General features: G+C 37.4%; 1 protein-coding gene across 8 annotated transcripts in view; it reads right to left on the bottom strand.

The window, feature by feature from the left end:
• Positions 1–13,888, bottom strand: part of LOC136043925 (hexokinase-2-like) — an 86,329-nt gene that overhangs the window by 47,694 nt on the left and 24,747 nt on the right. For all 8 annotated transcript variants that reach the window (XM_065728979.1, XM_065728980.1, XM_065728984.1 and 5 more), the window contains exons 4-5: positions 9,809–10,027; positions 2,782–2,964 (exon numbers count right to left, since the gene is read on the bottom strand). In XM_065728979.1, the coding sequence (XP_065585051.1) occupies positions 2,782–2,964; positions 9,809–10,027 (402 nt within the window). The remainder of the gene's footprint in view (positions 1–2,781; positions 2,965–9,808; positions 10,028–13,888) is intronic.

Genomic DNA, 13,888 nt, shown 5'->3' on the forward strand with positions numbered 1-13,888 from the left:
CAACCAGTTCCCTCTACGCTGGTGACCCCGCTGAGCAAGAGCGTAAAATAAAGTCAAAAACCACTCATAGGCACGCAATCATTTTCCATATCAGATTGTAAATTCAAGCTAGAATTGCTTGGCTTCTTGCAGTGAAGGTGTTTTGACACCTTTGACACCAACCGAATCAATCTTTCTAATGTGCAAAACTTAAAAAACACTTATTATTGTCAAGTCTTTAAATTATAAAAAAATTTTATGCACATCTTCATTTTGGCTAAAAGGAGTACACATTATCAGATATTAAAAGAATTGATAATACTATAGGTACGCAGAAGGCTAGCTCCAGGGGACGCCTAATCGTTTCCTATGACAAGGGATGGAGACTGGAAAAAGTAGATTTTTACCCCTATTTTTTGTTTGTTTAGGGCCCTTGGACCAATCTCTGGGGGCGAAAAGAAACTTCTTAGAAGCAAATTGGCCACACGGTAGTTTTATCACTAATCGTGTGATTTTTCTTATAGCACTTGGTATTAACCAAGGGACATATCAATCGCAAATTCTGACGGTCTGTCGGTCCCGGTTTTGCCACTTTAGGCACTTCCAGGTAAGATAGGACGATGAAATTTGACAGACGTATCAGGGACCGGACCAGATTAAATTAGAAATAGTCTTTTTCCCGATTTGACCATCTGGGGGGAGTGGGGGCCCGTTAATTCGGAAAAATAGAAAAATTGAAGTATTTTTAACTTACGGTTGATTAGATCTTAATGAAATTTGATGTTTGGAAGGATATCGTGTCTCAGAGCTGTTATTTTAAATCCCGACCAGATCTGGTGACATTGGGGGGGGAGTTGGGAGGGGGAAACCAAAAATCTTGGAAAACACTTAGAGTGGAGGGATCGGGATGAAACTTACTGGGAAAAATAAGCACAAGTCTTAGATACATGATTGACATAACCGGAACGGATCCACTCTCTTTGGCGTAGTTGGGGGGGGGGGTTAATTCTGAAAAATTAGAAAAAATGAGGTATTTTTAACTTACGAACGGGTGATCAGATCTCAATGAAATTTGATATTTAGAAGGATATCGAGTCTCAAAGCTCTTATTTTAAATCCCGACCGGATCTGGTGACATTGGGGGAGGGTTTGGGGTGGGGGAACCTAAAATCAAGGAAAACGCTTAGATTGGAGGGATCGGATGAAACTTGGTGGGGAAAATAAACAAAAGTCTTAGATACGTGATTTACAGAATTGGAACGGATCCGCTCTATGGGGGGGGGGGGTAATTCTGAAAAATTAGAAAAAATGACGTATTTTTAACTTACGAAGGAGTGATTGGATCTTCATGAAACTTCATATTTAGAAGGACCTCGTAACTCAGATCTCTTATTTTAAATCTTGACCGGATCCAGCGTAATTGGGGGGTGGGGCAGTTGGGGGGACCGGAAATCTTAGAAAATAATTAAAGCGGTGAGATCAGGATGAAACTGGATGGGAAGAATAAAAACCTGTCTAAGATAAGTGAGTGACATAACCGGACCGGATCTGCTCTCTTTGGTGGAGTTCGGGGGGGGGGTAATTTTGAAAATTGAGGTAGTTTGTAACTTACGAAAGGGTGACCAGATCTTAATGAAATTTGATATTTAGAAGGATCTTGTGCTTTAAAGCTCTAATTTTTAATTCCGACCAGATCCTGTGACATTGGGGGGAGTTGGAAGGGGAAACCGAAATTCTTGGAAAACGGGAAAATTGGGGTATTTTATCTTACGAATAGGTGATCGGATCTTAATGAAATTTGATATTAAGAAGGAATTCATGTCTCAGAGCTCTTATTTCAAATCCCGACCAGATCTTTGACATTGGGGGGAGGTGGAGGGGGAAATCTTGGAAAACACTTGGAGTGGAGGAATCGAGATGAAGCTTGGTGGATAGAATAAGAAAATGTCCTTGATACGTGATTGACGGAACCGTACTGGATTTGCTCTCTTTGGAGGAGTTGGGGGCAGGGGTTCAATGATTTGGCGAGTCAGGTGCTTCTGGACGTGCTAGGACGATGAAAATTGGTAGGTGTGTCATGGACCTGCACAAATTGACTTGATAAGGTCGTTTTCCCAGATTTGACCATCTGGGGGGGCTAAAGGGAGAGGAAAAATTAGAAAGAATTAGGGATTTATAACTTACGAGTGGGTGATCGGATCTTAATGAATTTTGATATTTAGAAGGGTGACTCAAAGCTCTTATTTTAAATCCTGACCGGCAATAAGCCTCTTATTTTCCTTTTAAATCAATCTATTGATTCATAGAATTTTGTTAGAGCTCATACCATATGATCTCTTGGCTCTTAGCTCTTCTTGCCTCGTCACAAGTGCCATATGAGCTCTTAGCTCTTGTTTTTTTTTATACTTTGGCTATTTTTATGCAATTTGCAAAATGTGGCGATTCGGAGAAAAATTGAAGAACGGTTTGACAAAGATTTTTAAAGGGGGAAAACCGTTTTTCCGACTAGACAAGGCAGTTAAATGTAGGTTGGGCAACATTAATGGCCATAGAACCTTGTAGGGTGTATGGAATGTTTTATATATGTATATAATATATGCTTGAAAACGTGTATATTTTGCATGAACAAATATTATCGTCCCTTATATTTCGAAATTTAGTCGGGAGGGGGGGGTGAAGTTTATTTAATTTTTATAATGGAAGTACGAAAAAAGATATCTTAATCGAATTGTAGAAGAAAAAATTTTTCAAAATGAGCCCTCTCCTTCCTAATTGATGCCCCTGCAGCGGGAGCCTCCTTACCTGTGGTATCGTTCAGAACAGCAACTACTTCGACCTCTAGATCCCCTCTTCTTTGGATTGCTTCATTCAACATCTTCACAGCATCCTCTCCAACTACCCCCGGGCAGTTGAAAGATTTTGTCCACGAAACCAAAATGCCAACATTAAGGTCTTGCTGAGTCATTGGAAATGAAAATGTAAAGCCTAAAAAATAAAAAGCCTAAAATGAATAACAGGTTAAAAAATGTAAGACCTATCGAAGAGCCTAATTAGGCATTTTGCAAAGCCCCCTATTGTGCGGCTTAATTAGGCATTTTGTAAAGCCCCCTAATTTGAGGCCTAATTAGGCATTTTATGTTGACGATCAAATTGAAAATTTCGAAAGTGACGTTTTATATTATAAGATTTTGATTATCATCAGCAATCTTATAATCAAAACCTAGTTTTCATTGACAATAGTTTGCATTCTATGGTCACTATATGTCTATAAACATTCCATTGACACTAGTTTTCACTCTCTGGTTTACTTTTATTTTGATTGTTGGATTTGCGAACTTGGTTGAACTGAGATTAGAAAATTGAATTTATCAGGGCGTCCGCAAAATTTTAATTTTTGTCGGAAAGGAAAAAAATAAGATTCTAAATATTTGATCATAAAAATAAGTTACAATGCAAATGAGATAAGAAAGTAAAACCAAAAGTTTCTTAGAAATACATAAACAGTTTCCTTAACAAGCCAATACAAAGAACATCCTTTACAAAAATTTAAAATATGATATCGAAGTTTTTGACAAAATCTATTATTATTGATAATCAAATTGTCGAATACCGGGTTACAAACAGTAGTCTTGATTGCGGTAATTTTGGTCCCATGACCAAAAAATTGTAATTTATTGACTTTATGGCCGACGATCGACTATTGAGAGCCTTATAAAGTCGTGCTTCTTAATTATAGGCAACAGCTGAGCCACGGAACGTTCAGCGACGGCTACTAAAAACATTTACGACTTTCTTGACATATTCCTCCAAGTACCCACTATTGTGAGAGTACACATTCAACACTGAGTAAACGTTCGCCAAAATGTTTAAGAATATATATTAATTATCCAATAAAATATTAAAGAATCCCGTGCCTGTTTAAGAGCTGCGTAATATCAACTATTTAGTATTTGCGGGAAACAGTTCTGAACAGCTCGGGAAAACTTCTAGCTCTTTTATACAGTATTAAGTCATACTTATTGTTTATTACAGAGGTTGCCACACCTTCAATATCTTACAGTTTATGATTCAATGTTATTATTTATAGAACATGAATTACCAGATTGAGTCCGGGTACAGTACAGTGCATGAATACTAAATATCAGAGAAGAAAAACTGAAAAAAATATGGACCTGAGGATATAATTAAAGAAAGTTATGTGTCTCGGCATTATAAGGTTTTGAATTCCCAATTAGGTATGAAAAGTATTGAGAACGTTTACAACTAAGGTGCTTAGAAACAATGATTATGACTGAAGCGTAACAAAACAGTTTATATAATATACTTTTTCTTAAATTTATTAGATTTAAAACATGTACGAGTATTGAATATTTCCTTATGGCATTTTCAAATCCAAAATTCTAATAATTATTTCTATGATAAATCTCTTTTAATTTTACTTCCTCGTTCAGATTGTCGGCGGTCTGGGATGTACCGAATTCCTGTTGTAAGTTCTGAAGGGTCAAGGTTTTTGATTAGGAACCAAATGCCCTTCATTCAATGACAAAATTCTGTTTGTCAAAATTCTTGTGTTTGGGATGGCCTCCCACACCCCTCTTGCCCGATATTTAGTTATTTACTTATCCTTATTACTTCTCTTTTATTTTTTGCCTTTGTGTTAATTTTTGGAATTATTAGTATGATGAGATGTTGGTGTTTTCTCTATGTATTTGTACTGTCCCAGCCTTACGAGCTCTGCTCTCTGTGGGACATAATACTTTTTTCGGGGTTTTTTTCAAGTTGAATAATAAAAGTTATAACTTAAGTTATACGTTTTTTTTATAGCTTCGATGATCAGTGTGTTACAATCCGTGAACATCTGCCAGATATCAAGACCACAAAAAGGGGCTGCTCCTTTATCTCAACAAACTCTGTGGCAGAATCGACCCTACCTGACATCATTACTATTATTTTTAACCAGATTAATTTTGACTAGACTTCTATTTCGTCACTACTAATCATTCAACGGTTGAGACTCAGCTATAGCCATTTAGAGATAGTTTTGTATTTTGGATTGGACTGAAAAATACGCCAAAAATTGGTTGAAAACTATTGAAAAGGATAATTCGGTATCTTATAAGCAAATTAGATCATTCTCTAAAAAGGAGTCTAATCAAAATCACAATTTTGGTTCGGTGAATGGATAGATCTCAATTGTTGAATCTAATAAAAAAAAATCTTGTCATTTTGGTGCAAGCTACAGTGCTGGTGTTGCCACGAAATAACATGTTTCAGAGGGAACATCAACCTTAGTTTATTTAGTCATGGTGGTTCACAGACGTAGCAGAACTCGGGTATTATCTGCCGTCTCCCGTCTACCTAATCAAGGGCCGGTGTTGGTGCCTCTTCAGGGTGGATACCACGGTTTTACATCTCTTCGGGTTGTATTTATTCAATTTATAACATGGTGGTCTTGGGTCCTCTCCAACTCTGAGGGGAAGGATTAAATTCAAGTTACATTCGACTGGAACATATTTTAGCAGACACATGAGATAACTGTGGAGCTGAGGAGCTGTTTTGAGCATTTTGTCTGGTAGGATATTTCTCCATGATTGCAATTTCAGATCCAGTTCTACTAATGAAGAATTTCAAGAGTAGAGGGGGTATTATCTCTCCACTCTACTTTTCACATTTACCTTGCCTTAATTTGCACTTGCAAGCATTGAGAATTTACGAGTTCTTCAAATGATCGACATCAGCGTGAAAAAGCTATGCTCTGTGCAATACTAAGTATTTTTACAAGTTCTCTCTCATCCCCACACCCTAACACCCTCGGTGTGACTCAGATCTTTCCACGCTCAGACACCCCCTCTTTGCGCAACACTTATACACCTAGCGAAAATTTTACGGGAACGCTACGTAGCAATGCGATCTCATTGCACGAACGTCAATGTCATCACTTTGTTGATAATCGAACACTATATTCAGTGTGAAAAGGTGACTAGGCTCGCTTAACCTTGGCCACCGGATTATACTGTTGAATCCACCATAAATCTTGATTCGAAAAAAAATTCTGGTCTGGTTGGTGTTACAACAAGCCAACTAGCAGTCCCAAGGTGGATTAATACTCTACCTTTTGTTGCCTTAGTTTTGTCTGCTTTTATGAACTTATTAATATGAATGAAACCTCAAGAGTTTGATTCTCCGACTCACGAAGATAGCTCAAAATTCATCAAAAAGCAGATGATGCTTGTAAAACGGCTGTGTCTGTATTGCACTGTCACACAGACCCCTTTACTACAATTGAAGAAATCCTTATGAATATGATAACCAATGAGCAGGCCAGTCCATCGGTTACGAGCTCCTTACTTGCAGCTGAGCAACGAAAACTTAAAGCTTTATACAAAGATGTAAAAGGGTATGAAAAAGTCTTTTCAAAAGTTAAAGTAACCCAAATGGATGCTGCTTCAAGAAAATCGGAATAAAAAACAAATGCCGTTGGACAAAGTGCAGTTTTTTCCAGCGCTTACGACAGTGAAGAGGATCCTGTGTGGGATAGATTCCAGCAATAACAGTGGATTGAAACTATTTAAAAATATTCTGAGCTTTGAACTCGTTTCATATTCTCCTTCAATTTTTGAGCTTAGGGATTCTACGTTGACGCTTCGAAGCGGTGGAAGTTTACCGTACTAGGCTTTCTGAGAGAGACCAGTGGCTTGCGTGAACGGCCTAAAACCCGAACTTCGAAGTGGAACACTGCTTGTACGGGCGTGAAGCCTTTATTATCGACTTCAGGCCACCGGTTCACCAAAAGCCACCAGTTGAACAAGAAACCGTCGAAATCTATGCCATACGGTTGCTTAAAGCCGTGTTGAAAGGGATACCTGAAGCAGGAAGTAAAATTCATGTCGTGGGTGACAAGTGTGACGGACTGCTTGGTCACTCCTTTTTGACGAGCTCAAAAATTGGAAACTGGACAAAGATTGTTGCAAATACAAAGAGGAAGGTAATTTTGATGAAAGCAATTTATGAAACATGGGAAGCAAATGGATTTGACTATATAAGCATCTTAAGTACTGCCAAAAACTTGTGTGTATGGCTGTCTGGAGGATTCGAAGACAGGATAAGAGCTGTATGTTTAAGTCATAAAGTTGGTTCGCTTAGTTTCGAGGAATTTCTGTGTAGCACACATGAGGAAGCGGACACCAGAATAACACTCGAATTATTATGTCCTCATCGATCTTTTGTCCCTGTCGTTCATTCACTGCATTTCGGGATGTGAGACAGCGAGTTACTTTTTCTCCAAAGGAAAACGAACATTCTTAGCGTCCGCCAAGAAGATCGGTCTGTACATGGAGATTCGGTGTGCAATACAGAAGTTGAGAGACGAAACCTTCACGGAAGCCTGCATGTTCTCCTTCCAAGATGTTGCAAGAAAGCAGGTAATCAGGTCTTATGGAAGGGATCCTAATCAGTATTCCCTCAGTGATTTCCAAGCACACTTTTACCCTCGTAAGAATGAGCTGAGAGCGTTGCCTCCTAGAGAGGGGGCGTTTGTGGAACATTGTAAGCATTTTTACTACAAGCTTGCAATCTGGAATGCCTCATTGATTACAAGACCATGTCTGCTAAGCCCTTTGAGTTATGGATGACAATTTTCTAGAAAAAATGTTATTCCTGTTTTTTCGAGCGCTTCTTCGTTTCCCTCTGGATATTCACAACTCTTTTGTGAATGTAGCACAAAGTACACCAAGGACTGTAAATACCTTCCTCGATTTTCTGATGTTTTGTGGGCTTGTGCCAAAAAGTGTGATAATTCGCCCAAAAAAGAAGTAATTTTCTTTAGATTCTTTTTCTTTCTCTTTTTTTTATTAAAAGCTCGATTTCTGTAGCTATTTTGTTTTATTTTTGAAGTACTTCTGACGAGGCTAGAATCTGTGCAATTTAATTTATTCCAAGCGGCTTCTGTTTTGACACCACAAACGGAATGGAATTGCAAATATGTTGTTATGTTCCTGTGCAGCCCCAATTGCTCTGTTCCTCCCCCTTTGAACATAACTCTAATTCGAGTACAGGAAAGTTGATTTCTGGTGTCACCAATTAGGTATGTTCTAATAATGTACACTTTAGAAGCTATCTCTGATTGTACTCATCATTTTTTCTTTTATCTCTTGGTACTTATTCTGCTTCACATTCTCAGTTCAAACCTCTCATCTAGGTCGAAAAACAAAAAATATAGCTTATGACGTCATCGATCATGCAAATTAGGTGATATCTCCGTTGGCACATAAAATTTTTGGTGCGCCCGCCTATATCCGTTTTCAACAAGCAATTCTGCCCCTGATAAATTCCTCAAACCATTTTTAGCTCGTTGAAGCCTGTGATGTTAGAATTTCGTTGGCTGGGTCTCTGACTAATTTGCAAAATCTTTCTAATGTGGGTGGTATAAATAAAATTTACTTTACTGGCAAAGAATTGTTTCAGGACGATAAGTTTTAGTCACTTTAAATATCATGCTTGCGACGAATGAGACTGTGTATTTTGCTTTTAGTGTCTTGGGAGATAGGGAGAGGATACAGAATTCTGTAACAAAAGTCAGCAAATCCACTTAACACCTTGGATGTACTTTGGAGATGTGGTTTGTAATCAACGATAAATTTTTTTTATACATGAGAATACAAAACCTGGTTATATTATGTTTTATTGTGCGTAGATTTATTGGTTTTTATCCCTCCCTTTTTCTCTTTTAAACCAATTTGCTAATAAACCTTTTGGATTCAACAAGCCGATTGCTTAAAGAGGCGATCCAGATTGTGAGAATTTTTTGTATTAATAATATGAAAAATAAGATTGAATAGCTGGATTTATTACTTTGACTGGGAAAAATTACTTTTTCCAAGAGTTTCTTTCCTACTAAGACCGGTTAACTAATATATACGAGTGTTTCGGCTATTTAGCCAATATCCGTCAGCCAAAAATATAAAAGAAACATTGTCAAAGCTCTTTTTGTTTCGGTTTAGTTTTTTTTAATACGTAAGTTTTTATTTGTGTTATTTTTAAGTTTTTTTTTTTGATGAAAAAGTTGAGAACGGTTTAAAAAACATGCTTTTTTCCATGTTTCTGAACTTATTATAGAAAACTTTGCTGTAGCCGTCCATTGTTGACCTTTCACTTTCTTCAATTTAAAACAAGCATACACCTCATTATTTCTCCTCATAAAACAAGTGTTAACCTCATTCCTTTAAAACAATTTGTTTTACCTCGAATATTTACAATTTGTTATCAGCTTTCGTTCGTATTACAGCAATGATTACACTTAAATAGATAGACTAAAAAATATATTTGAAATCTAATATACAATTTGTTTGTAAATTATAGTTTCATAGTTTTTACAGTCCAAAACGGAAGGACGTATGAAAGAATTTTCATAATTTTACAGAAGGAAGATATTGAGGTTTTCAAGCTTTTCACTGGAATTTTTTTGCTGAAAATTCAAGGAAGAAAAGCTGTGAAGAAATTGAAGTTTATACCCAAATGGTGGCGGTTCATTTCGCTTTGACGTACATAAAGTCATGTCAGGTAGTCTTTGATTTACGGAAGAGGTTCCGATTGAAGGTACACGCCCCCCTAGGATTACGACATAAGACTCCTGGAGATACAAGTGAGAATTGGGGGGGCTTAGGAGGGCCTTCTTTTGTTACATTTTTGGTACGACAATGTAATCTTCACTTTGCTGGACCGAACTCTTAAGCTTCGGCTTTTGTCATTGAACTGAAAAGTATGTGAACAGCCTTATTTTGTAACAAGATGTATTTTAAAATCAGCATGTATTTTTTTCTTTTGGACTTACCGAGTGGGAGTTTATGATCCAACTTGCTTCTTGTTTCCAGGAAATCATAGATACATGCTGCTAAAAAGTCAAATAGCTCTGATCCAGGACCAACTCGCAGAGGTTCTGGTACAAAATAATGTTGAACTTCATCAGACACTACGCGACCTTTCTCAAGTTGCAGTAAAATCACTCTGAAATTTGTGCCTCCAAGATCAAGGGCCAGATATTCGCCTTCCTCTATAAAGAAAAGGGGACGAATATTAAACTGAAAAACTTAAACAAAGTAATTTCTTGTTGAATTTATCTTAAACTGAGCGACTAAAGACACAACGATGCTATAAGTCTTTTTCAAAACCTTTATCGACATAATAGTGAATTTGGGCGTTCGACTTAAGTTCAAGTACGAATTAAAGGTGCTTGAACTGCCTCTTTTAACAGTGCTTTGACATTTATGTCGTGTCGTGATGACAGAGAAAAATATGATATTTTTTCTCTGTCAATAACGAAACATCACATTTTGGCGAAAAAAAAATGGAAACTGTCAATATTTTGAATATTACTAAAAACTGATATATAATGTTCAAGCTCAAACATAAGGAAATACATCAAGTTTTCTAAACACATTGGAAATAAATAATGTGAGAGATTCTGTCACTTTGCCCTCTGATTGGCTCCTTGATAAATTGAGTAAAGCGTCGCATCGTTTTTTTTTATTGGTTGATGTTTAAACAAAGAAAAAAATAATATATATTGAATAAGTATGATTATAATAGCCAAAGTTTTGTTTTTCTTATTTCTATAATTGATTTCAGGGGAGAGGCTCAGTATTTAAAGACTTTGTTAAAACAAATAGACATAAGCACCTGGGTGGGGAAGAGAATAGACAGGGCGTTTCCCTCTGGAGGACAAAGATATACGAAAAAAATACAAACCTTAGTGACATTCAGCAAAAATATGACCATTGTCTAGTAACAAGGATTTGCCTTTCAAAACTTTGCCCCTCCCACCTTTTTAAAAGATCTTTGTAGCCTTCATCACATTCCTTCCTCAGTGAATTTTTTTTCGAATGACATTTTTTAATATTAACTCCTATTTTTCTAGCATGAATCAAGAAAGAAATGCTGTATCTAGTTTGTTGTTCTAACACTGTAGTATATGTTAAATTCTGTTTCATCGACACTGAAAAACATATTAAATTAGTTAGCATCCCCAATAGTAATACAACAATATATATAGATTTTTGGGAAACTGATGAAAAACGTGGAAATATGCACAAACTTGCAAATGAACTCAAACATTTCAGCCTATTGAAACAGTTTTGGGAATCTAACCACCAACCCACGAAAAGTCAGATTGATTTTAGTAAGCTTCAATCCTGACAAGAGCAGTTGCTTGTCCTGACAGCTGGTACCCTATCACATCAGTTGTCCTTCGTGTGACGTTCAATAGCGATTGTTCATTTAGCCCACATGTTATGATCCTTGTAAGAAAGGGCAACAATGCACTGCACAGTACGCCGATTTGGGCTTCCTATAAAGCAATTAATGCTCACGTGCACGTGCTATGTACGCTCTTTGCTTGAATACGCATGCCCAGTTTGGCAACTAAAAATGCATAACATCGGCTACCTCGACGACGAAATTGAAATCATCCCCAGGAACCAAGTTCTGTAAGTCACTTACGAATCTGCCCTCTCAGCTTTACGAATCCCAGCCCTTAAAGAACACAAGTACCATCTGATGTGTAAGTTTCGACAGGCCGTGCTTTTGAGTGATAAACACCACTCCCTACTATCTCTTGCCACTGAAGTCAACCGAAACACATGCCACAAGAACAAGGTTTAACCGGTGCACTGCAAAACTAATCGATTTGGCGGCGGAACGTTGGGCGAAACCCCTTTTCAAGTACTTCTGGTGGGGCCTGCCCTGCACAAGATTAGTCCTGCCGAGCTGTAGTTTCGAGAGTTGATCGCAAAGGCTTTGTTCTGTCCGGAACAAGATTTGATGCCTCCTCATATGAAGGGCAGTATATCTATTTGTAGACCACCGACATAGACGCCACTTCAAAACGATCCTAGATCGACTGAATGCCATCAGAATTGCCAGAAAGTCCTGCATGAACTGCTCAGTATTTGACACATTGAAGAGGAATGATATGGCTGATTAAAACAACCGCAAATAGAGGACAAGCATATTGCAAGACTGGTCTGATGCATGACGCGAATAGTGTCAAAATTGACTCGTCAGGGAGGATGCTTAAGGTGATTCCTAGCTCCCGGGATCAGGTGGATCTCGCTTTGCTGAAGTATTCAGCCGACGGGATATCTGACGAGAAGTGACGTCCAAAAAGGCTTAGTTTACCAACTCTTCTTATTGCCACTCTTTTGAAAGGAAAACTCGGAGATGCTTCACACTTCGTGCTTTCGAAATTAAGACCTCTTCTGATTTTGATGCATTGAAACTGACAAGCCACTCATCGGCATTCACCTATTTTTATAGCCAGTCTTGTTCTGTTGAACAGAACAAGACTGGCTGTAAAGCTCACAACAATTATTATCATTCTGTACATAAAAATTAAAAAAATTTCTAAGAAAATAAATGTTAAAAATTTTCTTTTAGAAAATTTCTACTATCATTGTAGAAATAACAGCTTTGTGTGTCAATGATAGTAAATATTATTGAACGAACAAAACAAAATAGAAGACTCGTGACACGGAGAGTTCGTTAGCCAGTACAAATTCCAGAAAAACATTTCAGAACTGCGCTGATATTTCCTATAAAACTGAAGGACTATTAAGTATAGCCGATATTTACTCATAAATGACTTTAGTGGAGCACACTTAAAGGGAGCTGGACAATTTTCTGAAAAGCAGATAAATAGTAAATTACATGGAAATTATGGAAACAACGAGATATTCGGGAGGGGGGGCTGATGTCTCATGTGGCCAAAAATCTGATGTGCTATAATATAAAATGTATTCAAACAATCTGGTATCCAGCAATATCTCCCCATAAACGATAAAAATGGTCCGTATATCGACAGTAGCAGGTATCTCCAACCACCAAAAAGTAGGAAAAGTAGATGGTTCCAACACCAAAAATGTCAACTAAAAAATGACCCATTGGTATTTATCTATTGTCCCGATGACACTCAAGGTTAATCATAATGAAATATACCAAAATCTGATGAAAATGTAATACTTGGAAAAAACAACAAAAAATTATAGAAAGCAGGCCGTCCAGAACGAATTATATGAAATACATAACCCAACCAACTGTATATATTAAATATTTGATTAAAATATACCTACATAGTATTTTATCTCACTCAGGCTAAGCTAATTATAACCGAATGCAGAGAAAGGAACCAGGTTTACTCCCATCAAGAACTTGAATGTGTTCAGGACAATAGACAAGTACAGGCTTATAATTATCAACACCTTCATACAATTTGTAAGTGTATTTTTAATGCACTGCCTCCACTCTTGCTACGCAATACAAATCCCTGCGAACGGGGCTGGCTGACACAATATCAAAGTAATCCAATCTCTAAATGGAATTCCTCTTATTCGTACGTAATCTTTCTTGTTGACTGAGATCCACTTCGGTTTACTTAGGCAATTAATACGTTTGCATAGAAAATTGTTCGAGTGACAGAAAGTTGGAGGGAGAAATATTAGTGAAATTTCAGAGCGTAGAAAGCAATTTTGGGAAGAATAGAGATAGGCGGATGAAGAATACTGAAGAATAGAATGGAAAAAATGGACATGAGGGAAAAATAGAGATTACCATTAGACAAATTTCTGGATGATGGGCTTTAAGCTACCTTGGAAAGTAGTTGAGTCTGGCTAGTGAAACTTTAAGGAATGGGTCCAGAGCCTAAGTTCTGCCCCGGAAAAGGTTTTTTGAAGCTCACACCTCCACCCCTCTCCCTACAGATGGTACTGACATTGAACAAACTCGGCAAGAAGTGATTGCTATAAAAGTGAGAGTTTCAGTGATGGATTTTCAGCGCAAATGAGGCAAAAAATTGCTTTGAGCCTCTCATTTTAGCATGATATTTGGCATTATAATTTCTGATTTATGAGGGAGTAGAAAT

The sequence above is a fragment of the Artemia franciscana genome, chromosome 2, assembly GCF_032884065.1.
Source record: "Artemia franciscana chromosome 2, ASM3288406v1, whole genome shotgun sequence".
In the NCBI taxonomy this organism is placed as follows: domain Eukaryota; kingdom Metazoa; phylum Arthropoda; class Branchiopoda; order Anostraca; family Artemiidae; genus Artemia; species Artemia franciscana.